Source organism: Pollachius pollachius (genome assembly GCF_949987615.1).
Source record: "Pollachius pollachius genome assembly, chromosome: 8".
NCBI classification, from domain to species: domain Eukaryota; kingdom Metazoa; phylum Chordata; class Actinopteri; order Gadiformes; family Gadidae; genus Pollachius; species Pollachius pollachius.
In genome coordinates, this window is record NC_136941.1 from 16,818,363 (window position 1) to 16,830,636 (window position 12,274).

The 12,274-nt window shown below is 41.8% G+C and overlaps 1 protein-coding gene across 2 annotated transcripts; it reads left to right on the plus strand.

The window, feature by feature from the left end:
• The first annotated feature begins 994 nt into the window (after positions 1–994).
• Positions 995–12,023, plus strand: LOC307079380 (6-phosphofructo-2-kinase/fructose-2,6-bisphosphatase 2-like). 2 transcript variants are annotated; one of them, XM_079741684.1, is made up of 16 exons: positions 995–1,093; positions 1,521–1,665; positions 2,477–2,602; positions 3,103–3,199; positions 3,514–3,580; positions 3,658–3,732; positions 3,908–3,964; positions 4,072–4,196; positions 5,075–5,282; positions 6,537–6,683; positions 7,154–7,258; positions 8,060–8,189; positions 9,067–9,129; positions 9,246–9,310; positions 9,876–10,049; positions 11,338–12,022. In XM_079741684.1, the coding sequence occupies exons 2-16, from the start codon at positions 1,575–1,577 to the stop codon at positions 11,416–11,418; spliced, it is 1,611 nt and encodes a 536-aa protein (XP_079597810.1). In that variant the 5' UTR covers positions 995–1,093; positions 1,521–1,574; the 3' UTR covers positions 11,419–12,022. The 2 variants fall into 2 exon arrangements, with proteins under 2 accessions (XP_079597810.1, XP_079597811.1); XM_079741685.1 differs by having other exon boundaries at positions 1,045–1,093; positions 1,525–1,665; positions 11,338–12,023.
• Positions 12,024–12,274: the final 251 nt, after the last annotated feature.

A 12,274-nucleotide genomic window follows, 5' to 3' on the forward strand; every position in this document is an offset into this window, starting at 1 on the left:
AATCTGCGTGCTGGTAGAAAAGGATAAAGTTACAATTCAGGATCCTATCTCAGCCCAAGCGATGAGCGACTACCATGGACCTATTAAAGACTACATATTATCACTTGATCTTGAACTCCCTCGATGATTGGCTGTCGCCTTACTTTCAACAGTTCGAGGGCTCATTCAGGATTCCTGGGGAGTTTTGCTGTTGCCATCCTTGACCTTTCCATGCACTTATATCCTATTTCATAATCACAGCGATACTAGACTGGGATTATTCAAGGCGTTAGCTAGACTATTTAGCAATTGATCGATAGCATCACCATGAAAACCCGAAATTACGTTTGACATGTCCTCTCAGAGATATAACTACGACAACGAGCAAAAATGATGTATTTCAAGATAACCCTGTATGCCTACTACACACGGTTTAAAATGTAAGCACATAGCCCATCGGACAGATGAGGGGCTGTGACATGTTATTGTGTATTAGTTAGAAACTGTGGTGGGGCTAGTTTCTATTAAGAGAATAAAGATTATTGATTGAAATATGTGAGTTATCTCAATATGGAGTGAGAATAAGATTTGATGTCTTGACCCTGCAGGGAATAGGCCTATACAATAATAAATAACATATAATTGTAGAATAATATATTATTGTAGAATAATAACCCCAGGGGTTGTTCATGAACCCTAACATTCATGAACAACATCAAGCTGTGCAAATGCCAATAATCATTTAGCTTTTTTTTTTTTTTTTTTTTTTTATCTTGACGGGTATTGTTAAACATCAGTAAACAAATTCCAGAACCAATAAGACCTCTGACCAACCCTCCTCTCCCCTGGCCTGGAGCAGTGCTCTACTTCCTGCACCACACGTCGGGGAGGAGCTAAACACCGAAGGGGAAGACAGAGCAGTGTTGCCAGATTGGCCCTGATTTCCCTCCCAATCTGCACACTTCCCAGCCTGTGTTTCCAGATTGGCCCGGAAATCTGTCCCAATCTGGCAACACCGAAGGCAGCGATATCCAAACGATTGCGCTTGAATACCGTCAGAACATAGTTACAAAGAAAAGGAGTGGAGCCGACACCTGCACCTGCGGACGCTTCGGTAACTAAAGCCAATCCTGATAGAAATCGTAGCTTCGCGCAAGTTTGCGTTACGGCGGTATGATGATGATGTTGAAGTAACGATGCTGATGCTCCATCGCGAGTGGTTCCATAGGCCAACACTGCCTCTCTGGTGGCACCGATGGTCCAACCTCGGATGTTATTAGCAAATTGGACATTTATTTGTCTTCCCCATGTCTTACATTGATAAGCTTTATTCAAACGATTCAATGGTAATGTATTGGTCGAAATGTTTTTCCTATACGTGATACTGATGATAGGTTAGTAGCGGTCGGCATCATGGCTCAGGCTCAAGCTCAATGGTTAGAATAAAATGAGGAGGAACTTGATGCGGGAGATCACCGTGCACGACCCGGCAGGGTGGCGCTGACCTCACTGACTAGTGACACCTGACCCCTAATACCCAGCCAGCAGCGACCAACAGCCAGCAGTGACCAGGTCGGGACAAGGACGAAGTAAGCATGGCTTCCAGTCAGAACAGATCCGCGCCAGCAGTGGATATCTCCGCTGACGTCAAGAAGACTGAGCTCAGGCCCAATGAGAAAAAATGTTGTGAGTATAAACCTGCAGTCAGATTTTGACCTGGTTGTCAAATGTTTCTTCAACCTCGTACACAAACATGTATGCAGACTCTGCACCGTCTTCGACTTAGTGACTTAGTAACTGAGTAAGTGAGTGAGTGAGCGACTCAGTGACTCAGTGTGATGTTCAAGACGCACTTGAACCTTCCCAGAGGAATTCGAAAAATGTTTATCTTCGCTATTGTCAACAAAGGTTATTCTACACAACTAAAATCTATGGGCAAGCCTGTTCTTGCCAAGCAAGAAAGAATGCACAGATGTTTTGTCGTGAAAAATCCCAGCCATTATTTTCCATTCCATTTTAAGAGGGGACAATGGATTAACAAATATGGTTGCTAGGCACCAGCCCCCAGAAACAATGTTCAAGGACGAAATGCCTGCAAACTTCCTCTTAGGTAGTGCCTGACTTTAAATCTATTGGCTGTTCCTTACAATCTTACTAAGCAAACACACCACGATATTTGGGTCAGCCCTTCTTACAAGTGCGTAGTCAAATGTCTTCATGGAAACATTTTCTAGAAAAAAGCTATAACCCTTCCAAATAATGAATCTGTTGAATGGATGCATTGGTCTTTATCCTCTGCAAATTGTGCTTTATTGTAAAGTAATGAAGATTAAATTGTATTGATAAACATTATACTACATGTTGATGGGAAAGTTATGCTGAATCTTCATGTTGAAATGTCCTTGACAATCAAGTTAATGCTGTCGTGATGTGCTTCTGTGTGTGTGTTTTGTGTGTGTGTGTGTGTACACACCTATGTTGTGGATACAAATGGCAGCGTGGGCCTCCTACATGACCAATTCACCGACGGTGATCGTGATGATCGGTTTACCGGCCCGGGGGAAAACCTACATCTCCAAGAAACTGACACGCTACCTCAATTGGATAGGAGTACCGACCAAGGGTTAGTATGAGCCCCACCACAGGGCTAGTGTGGCCAAACACAAGGGTTAGTATGAGCCAAACATCAGTGCTGGTGGGACTAAACACATGGTGGTCGTGTGAGTGCACACCACCTGTGGTCGCAGTTCTCGCAATACATTATTCATAAGTTCCTGAAAAGAGTGTGATGGCCTAGAGGCAGCAGAACAATACACCGAACCAGCTCAGTGGCTGCAGATTTGGATCAGATTTCATTTTGGATTATGAATTGTTGGACCAATGATGAAATGCATTTTCAATCACGAGAAACTTGATCCTTTGGAAGATCACGTTTTCTTGCCTGACAACAATATCTAGACTCCACACACTTGCTTCAAGGTAAATATTCTTTAGACTTTTGGAATGTGTGTTGTGTGTCAACCCATGGTGGAAAACTGGTTTGACAGAAAATGAAAGGTGACATGGTTGCTCGTTGCAGGAACATTTATGCCACTGTAACGTTCTTGCTCCTCTCTCTTCCAGTGTTCAATCTTGGAGTTTATAGGAGGGAAGCGGTGAAGTCGTACAAGTCCTACGACTTCTTCAGACATGATAACAAAGAGGCCATGTTAATTAGAAAGTAGGTACATCGCTCTGCTGGATCAGTTTGTCATGTTCAAGATGTTGCGTACACAGCGGATTATCCATTGCATTCTGTCAGCTACAGCTAACTAGCCGCAGGAAGTAGTCCATTCACAGGCCCAAATCCTGATCATGAAGACGTTTAACCTGATTAGCCAATCATTTGTTATTACTGGATGTTTTGTATCTTTTCAATCAATGCAATACAGATGGTGTATTCTTGTTCAAATGAGAGCAGTCTGCTCTCTGATGACATTTCTTTGATGTATGATGTGTAAATGGGTAATTGATGAGGTCATGTCCTCCTTGTAGACATTGTGCTCTGGTGGCCCTGCAGGATGTCAAAGCCTATCTCAATGACGAGGGAGGACAGATTGCAGTAAGACAAAATGCCAGATACATGTTTCCAATTTAATAAGTGATCCATTTATTTTAATGTTATTTTTTTTTATGAAGGTGTTCGATGCGACCAACACAACCAGGGAAAGGCGGGAAATGATTCTAAGTTTTGCAATAGATAATTCTTACAAAGTAAGTTACAAGATATTTGTTATACTTGGATTGACTTTAAAGTCTCGACAGTGTGTCTTCCAGAAATGATTGTGATATATCTATGCTAATTTGAAAGATTAATTAAAGGGAGTGTTGATATGTAATTAACTCTTTTTAGGCTATAATTCATAAATTATTTTTTATTGTATTTCAGGTGTTTTTCGTGGAGTCTGTCTGTGACGACCCAGACGTCATTGCCACAAATATTATGGTAAATCCAATATAATCTTTAGGCTCTATATTAAAACAAACTTCCAGTCGAGAGAATGCGTATGAACTGTTGTATGTAAACACAAATACAAAATGTCTCCATTCCAGGACGTGAAAGTGTCCAGCCCAGACTATCCCGAGAGGAACCGAGAGAGCGTCATGGAAGATTTCCTTAAGAGAATTGAGTGCTACAAGGTGACGTACCAGCCCTTGGATCCTGATGAACATGACAAGTAGGTTCCTGACGGCTCGCCTACTCCTGAAACACATGTCGTTACATGGCGATGGTCATGAACTTACATATCACTATTTCTCATAGCGGTGGTTAGGAGTTGAGGTATATATCTGCGTGTGAATATGTGCCACAAGGTTTAGGAAACTCAATCAAATTTCAACTTTAGCTTGAAAAGCTACAAACGTTTTTTATAGAAGCTATTAGGGGTGGTTAACTGTACTCATTGGGAAATAATAAAATAATACCAGCATCTCACCTGGCCGTTTGTTTGTTAGACACATATTCTCTCGTGGATGTTACATCAGTTGTAAATACTTGTTATCTTTCAATGTTTGATGAGAACCTGCGTTTACATGATTCTTCCAATAGGAGGAGGCAATTCATTTACAATACTAGTTTCGGCAAACTGGCAGGTTGCTAAATTGCAAATTTATAGTTTGGAATTTTTAAATGGTATTTTAATAAAAGTAATCTAACCTTTCTAAACAGGTATTTTACAGAGAGATTTTAATTCATTTTGCATGGCAATACGAAGGAAGTAAAGAAAGAGATTGAAAGAAAATCACTGTAAATGACTAAGAACTGTAACAACCTGACCAGAATGTGAGGATAAAGACTGTAAAAAAAAAAAAAGCATTAAAGGTAAAAACATGACTCTACAAGGGGAAATCTACATGGGGATAAAAAATGGTTTGGTCTATTCAGTAACAAAAATACAAAACACAAATATCCTTGCACAAATTGAAAGCATGTATAAAAACACAAGTGAGCACGCATAAATTGACAGCATGGCCATTTCCTACTCTAGAGGTGATGATTACGGGACATGTAGATATGATAATGCCTGACCCATCGCCCCCTGCTGGTTCTCCCCAGGGACCGCTCGTTCATCCAGGTGATCGACGTGGGCCGGCGCTTCCTGGTGAACCGGGTGAAGGACTACATCCAGAGCAAGATCGTGTACTACCTCATGAACATCCACGTCCACTCCCACTCCATCTACCTGTGTCGCCACGGCGAGAGCAGCCACAACGTGGAGGGCCGCATCGGCGGCGACTCGGAGCTCTCCGGGCGCGGCAAGCAGGTGGCTGCCGGTCTCGCGTGCACTCCACTCATGGGGGATTACTTGGATAGAGTTCTAACCACGGCGTTGTCTAATGCTTAAGCCCGGTTGGTTGATAGCGTTTCAAGGGGGTTTGTTATGATGTCATAAACGACGTCCGAATCGGAGAATCCAACATTAACGAGACTGTCGAATATGACTATCGACCAGATGTTCTCAGATATTCCGATATTATCACACAAAAACAAGCTAGTACACAGCATAAATGGAAGATTAAATTGCCGCCTGAAATGAATGTCATGTTTTAGAGTGAATACCACCTAGTCCAGTCTCAGTTGGTAGTACTATAATGCTATCAGGCCATACCACAATGTCTGATGAGTACCTGGGTCAAGATTTTATTATTTTATTCAACTTGAGGTTTGTTTAGGCAGAGTTTCCAAATAATGGCAAGAAATCCAATGCAAACCAATGCAACAATAACAATTTAAACATGAGACACAAAAAGGGGGGAATCTCAATAACCTATTTGAGCCTTCTATTGAAAGGTCAGGGTGACTACAATTTAAAGGGAATAAAGCCAAACAATTGCAATTGCACCATACAGTCACTAGATGGCAATAAAGACAAAACAAAAAAAAAAGTGATTAAAGACAATTTACCCATTTCCCGTGAAACCCTCGCTTTAGCCAATAAGAAGTCAGCTGACTCAGTCAACAGGGCTGACCTCAGCTTTGGTGAAAGTGTTTGGGGTCTCAAGAAACAAGATTTTGCCTTGGGAGGGCGAAGATGCTTTGAGAAATGGGTCGGACTCTCGTAGTGTGGGGGGACCGACGTGGAGTGTGGGGATTACGGTGGAAACAGCCAATTAGAAGTAGAGTGATATGTTGAAATCAGTGGGGTCGAAGCTCTCTTATATGTTTGTGTAGAAAGGAAAATGGTCCCTATTGGGTTGCATGTGCACTTGCAAAGTTCTGAAATATTAAATGCATTATTTTGTTTAGGGTTGTAATCGTGTTGGTTCAATAAATACATCATTTTGAATGTTGTAGTTCTAGGGGTGTGTCACATACATTTTTCTCCCATGTTTAAAGGCATTACGGCCCCTTTGCTCTTAGTAGGGAGGAGGGTGACCCAGATACGTGTCCTTTCGGAAGGAAGAGGTTTAAATTCCACTCTATAAGACTTCCCCATCATCTATGTTTATGTCAGACAGACACCGCCGTCTTTAGCCTGTACAGCTCACGTCGCTCTCTGTGTCTTTGCCTCTGTCAGTTTGCGGGTGCGCTGCATGGCTTTGTGGAGGAGCACCACCTGTCTGACCTGAAGGTGTGGACCAGCCAGCTGAGGAGGACCATCCAGACCGCCGAGGAGCTGGGCGTGCCCTACGAACAGTGGAAGATCCTGAACGAAATAGACGCCGTACGTACGGGGGGATCGGAGCCTGGAAACATTCAATGATAATGGTGGTGGAAACAAAATTGTAATTACTTAAATTGGGCATAATGTTTTTTTTTAAGTCTGCGTATATGCATTTACATTTAGGGCATTTAGCGGATGCCTTTATCCAAAGCGACTTACAATAAATACATTTGAGCATCCTCATAAGCATCCTTGAGGCATCGGCCCTTACCATTACCTGCTCATTAAAGGAGCTACCTGCATTATTTCACAAGGAGATTCCAGGATTTGCCAACCATACAATGTCCAATCGTGCACGGGCATAACAGCGTGGTTGGGCATAGAAAACCAATTAGGACCTTGACTTTGGAGAGCATTTCCCTGATCGGTAGCTACAAAACTAGCCCTGATTGGTTCATTTGTACTGATTTAGCATTATTGTACTCATCGTGTGTGTATTTGTGCTTGTATGTGTGTTTGTGTGCGTTCAGGGTGTGTGTGAAGACATGACCTACGAGATGATCAAGGAGAAACACCCAGAGGAGTTTGCCATGAGGGATCTGGACAAGTACTTCTACCGCTACCCCGGAGGAGAGGTGGTTCCTTCTGTCCCGAGGGCCTTGACTGTTCTGAAACTCTCTGTCGTTACAAATGATAGTGTCAGATATTTATCTTCATTCAGTCCAGTATAATTCAGAGAAGTACACGTGTTAGGGATGGGTCACGAACCAATGATCCCATGGTTTGAAAATAACTTAGGACGGGCGGTGATGGCGAACCCGAGGTCGCTTACAGCCGCAAAGGTTTGGAGCATATAGGGCTTGTACATCGTAACGTTATGTCACAATGACCCCCTCCATTTTGGAAGCATAGGAGCACTGGAACGTAAGGTGTTGTGTTGGTAGTAATGGTTTTTTGGGCATTGTTGAGGAATTAATCGTGAAAGGAATGTCATCGTAGGAGGTCATTGTTGTGTTTGTCCTCTAAATATGCAAACAAAATCCCATGATGCATTCTGATATACAATTCCTTTTGCATATTGTTTTTGCTTTGACAAGGACACATCTGTTAGATAGTTGTTTATGCCATTTTTGGTAATGTTGTCCTTGCACTGAACGCATTGCGATGGAACTGTTAAAAGGCTTCCCATTATTGAAGTCCATCTATTGAAAATAATACACACCCTTGGAGTTTTATTGACTTAATTAAATATTTAACAATGCTGTGCCTAATTTGGTATTGTGTTAACCAAAACATTTCTATATATATTTTATATATTTGCACATATAAAGTTCACAACACAATTACTTCAATTTTAGCAGCGACTGCTATTGTGGGTGAACTTAATGACAGTGCTTAATTAACGTGGCCTCCCCCTCTGCCTGGTGTGTGAACAGTCCTACCAGGATCTGGTGCAGCGGCTGGAGCCGGTTATCATGGAGCTGGAGAGACAGGGGAACGTCCTTGTCATCTGCCACCAGGCCGTCATGCGCTGTCTCCTGGCCTACTTCTTGGACAAGAGCGCTGGTAAAACACGAAAACATTTATTAAAGTGTAGGAAAAACATAAGCCCGACATTTATTTGTCAATAAACACACCCAGGAAGAGTGCAAGTCATGGATGGGTGGATGATGGCAGGAAACAAGTGTTGACGCTGCTGGCTATTTAAAGTTAAACCCAGACTGAGGTTAACCATGACGTTGTAGGGAGTGGTGTTTACCAAGAGCTCAGCCTGCTCCCTGAAAAGCTTCGCCTACACAGGCATTGCACACATCCCACCTTCGTATATCCAACATCTGGAATTCTACTGAATACAGGGTATTTGTAAGAGTTGTGGGGGAACATTCAGATACAAAAAAAACGACCAAGTAAGAACTAATTAAATGGTTTATATTCTGCTATAATGTTATTTTGTTTATATTGAGGTTTGGCGTTTGACGTGAGGTTGGGGGAGAAATAGACCTGTGAGGGCTCTTGCTTTGGCGCTTCCTGGTGGTGTACGTTGTTATATTATTGCAATAATGTGACTGCCATACCGCCATCATTTTCCATATGCTACTTTGACGTACTTTTGTAAACCTGTATAGGCAGCCATTCAGAAATGTGCTTTTGCTTTGTAAAGGTGCAATATAAATAAAATGTTCTTTCTTTCTTTTTTTTTGCCAAAAAACTATAAATATATATATATATATCTCCCACAACATTGTGCTATTAACTTTGAAATATTCCATAAACCAATATAGATTCTCCAAACTGAAACACACACACACACACCAACTCTCTGCACATCTGAACTGCCCCTTAAACAACAACCCACAGACACTATATTTGCTCGTACTTGCCTTACATGAGTCACTACTGCATTACGAGTCCACACTCTGATTATACCCCTTTGCTGCCCCAGATGATCTGCCTTACCTGAAGTGCCCTCTGCACACCGTCCTGAAGCTCACCCCCGTGGCCTACGGTAAGAGATTCACTCCGGGGCAAAAGCCTATTGCATCATCAGCTGTTTGATCATTTGTTTGGTTGGGATGTACTTTGGGTTTTGATTTATTTTCCCTCTGTACCATGTTGTTGCAGGTTGTGAAGTGGAACAGTTTGACTTGAAGGTGGAGGCTGTTAACACGCACAGAGACAGACCTTTAGTAAGTGGGCCGTTGTATTAATACATTTTTGAGTACTGCTGTACTCCGTCTCCTGCATCTTTTCCGTTTCATTTCACTACATACCTTTTGAGGGGAAATGGCTGTGGACATCTGCGTGATGTGGCCCATCTGTCCACTACTGAGAAGGATGGGCCTGATCCCCCAACCCCACACCAGATGTGGCCAACATTAAAACCCTGAGGGCCTGGCAGCGTCCACGCAAAGTTCCCTCTTTAAATCGCACGTGCCCAATAACATGGGCATCTTGTTGAGTCTGAACTGGCATCAGAGACATATACGAATGAGGTTAGACTTGTTGTGTCCCTATTTGGCTGGAGATACTGGCAGTGGTACCATAGTGTCCTCACTGATAAAATGGGTTGCTTGTCAGTGGTTGTTTTCTTTGCTCTCCTACTCTCATCTCTTTCACATGCAATGTCATAGTCTGACACAGTCCACTGTTCATCAGGGTTCCCAGCAAACAAACCGATAAACGCACAAAAACAACTTCGCTGATTGAGATAATTTTGGAACATTTTTATTCATTGATTTTTTTTCTAAATAGGTCAAGGGTCAGCAAGATGGCATGCCGACGACCTCCTCCCGGCGGAACAGCTTCACGCCGCTGTCAAGCCAGGACCAAGTGAAGCGACCTCGCATGTACAGTGTTGGTAACCCCCCGCTCAGACGGGCCCAGGCTCCTACTCTTCCCAGCATGCATTTCTCCGAAGCCTCTGAGGTACCAGCGCTTCTGGCTTCTAAGTCACATTAATGTTTGACAATGTTGTGTTTATGTTATGAAAGAAAATTGTGAATTATTTAGAACATTGTTGAGGGGGAAAAAAAGGTTTGAGGTATAAAGTCTTGGTAGAATAGACTTCTCTCCTGTCATTTCATTAAGATGTTGGACAAAATAGACTACTACAAACACAAATTTCACATAAACATTCTCCTTCCTAATAACCGTACAAAAGTCACTTTCTAAGTAGTAACACTTGTTAAACACCCGAACTGCCATGAGGGGGTCATTTTGACTGCTGGTAAATATATACAAAATCTAAATACTTTTAGTAAAGTTTCAGCATTGTCCGCCCTTCCATGACTTTTATTTCCAAAGTTTACACTTGTTCTTGTTCTTAACGTTCAGAAATTAAAATGATGATGTAAACATGATCCCCACTGTAGCTGCAAGGCTGCAATTCACCTTTCCTCCAGACTAATAATGAGATCTACAGCAGACTAAACTATTATTCATTTGCAGCAATAGCTAGTTATTTTAACGCAATGCTTATTATGGGCAACTGTGATGACAGTACTTCATTTCCTTGTGTAAATTTGTACTAGTTTTGTACAACCCGTCTACTTATCAAAAAAATACTGTTCCTTCTTGGGATTGTTTTGCCTTTTCACTGATTGTGCAGAATATAATCATTGATACCAGCGAGGTCGTCAGTAGAATACAGCATCAGGCCTCCTGCGTATTCGGCCTTCACTGTGTACCCCTTGGCCATCTGGTCATAATGTAAATCTCAAATCTAAAATTGGCTACATTTATAATACAACATGTACTGCCCAACCGTCTGATCAGGCATTAATCTGAATTAAGCATAAAGGCTTGCAGTGTGAACAAGGCCAAAAATGTAGCTCAAGCATTATACCCAATAGTTAAATACATAATTGAACTCGAGGCCTTTGCAGCATGTATTTAAAACTATTTTGAGAAGCTTATTGGGAAAAACTTTTCTTCAAGTTGAGTAGTCAACCACAGACTCTTGCAGCAGTGCAGCACAATGTCATCGTTGTCTATGACAAGAAACAGTCAAAAATATTGGGGCGGTCAAAGGGTAGTTCAGGGGTACCAGCGCCTAGTATTAAAGAAAAGGAAGACAAGTGGAACACCAGACCCATGGTTTCCACATGGCCCTGGAAGCTCCCACTTCACAATATTAACCCAGGCGCAGCCAACCAAAGCAACTGCCTCATCTTGCTCTCTCTTTTTTTCTCTCCTTCATCTCCCCCAAACACAGGACAATCTGAATGGCTTCGGCCCAGCAGAAGCAGGCGACGCAGTGCGGAATAAGATGTTAGAAAAACCTCTAGCATTATAATGGTTCTCGTCTTGTATCTTGGGGATTCATCTAGCTCAAATCAGCCATTTAAGGTCATGCCTATTTTAAAACTGAGATGGGGAGGGAGGGGGGATGTTGGCCCGGTGTCTTGCCTTCTGCGTTGCCATAGTTGTTGTGTTAGATTGATAGATGAGCGAATGAGAGTAAGTGTCTAAAAACAGCAGGTATGAATCGTATACATAAATGAAGTGAACGAATGAGGTTAATTTATTATGTTTTAAATGTGGTCTGAATGGTGGGCTAAGCTTCACTATAATCGCTGCACCACTTGTTAATGATGTCAAATCTGTGCCTTGTGCCGTTCAATGGCTGATTGTTCAAGGAAAGCCTCACACAGCCTTGGTTTGCTGCAGATTAAAATTCCTTTTGTCTTTTTTTCCATTGTTTGAAGGTGAACAATGATTTTAGCAATCTGAAATGTAATATTTATTTTGCTTCTGATTCACAATGTAAATATTTAGGGGAACTTGTAGTTTTGTATAAAAACCTAATATGGAAAAATGTAACACCACTGGCTTTTTGTCAAATGTTTTTCTCATTGATGCCTGGTTGTTTATTCTATACAGCTCTGCAATAAGTGTCCATTTGTGACGTTAATGATTCAATGTTTTCAGACTTTGTCATAGGTAATCTGATCTAGATGTTAATATCTTACCATTTTCCATGATACGTTATTGATATAAAGTTAAATCAAGTTTGAAACGGCTGTCTTTAAAGAGCCTTTATCATAACAGGAAATTCCTTTCCTTCTGGACAGAGGGTTTGAAAACATCAAAAGTAAAAACAGTTAAGCATTTGCCATCTTATAACTATTCTCAAATGGGTCCTCAAACTG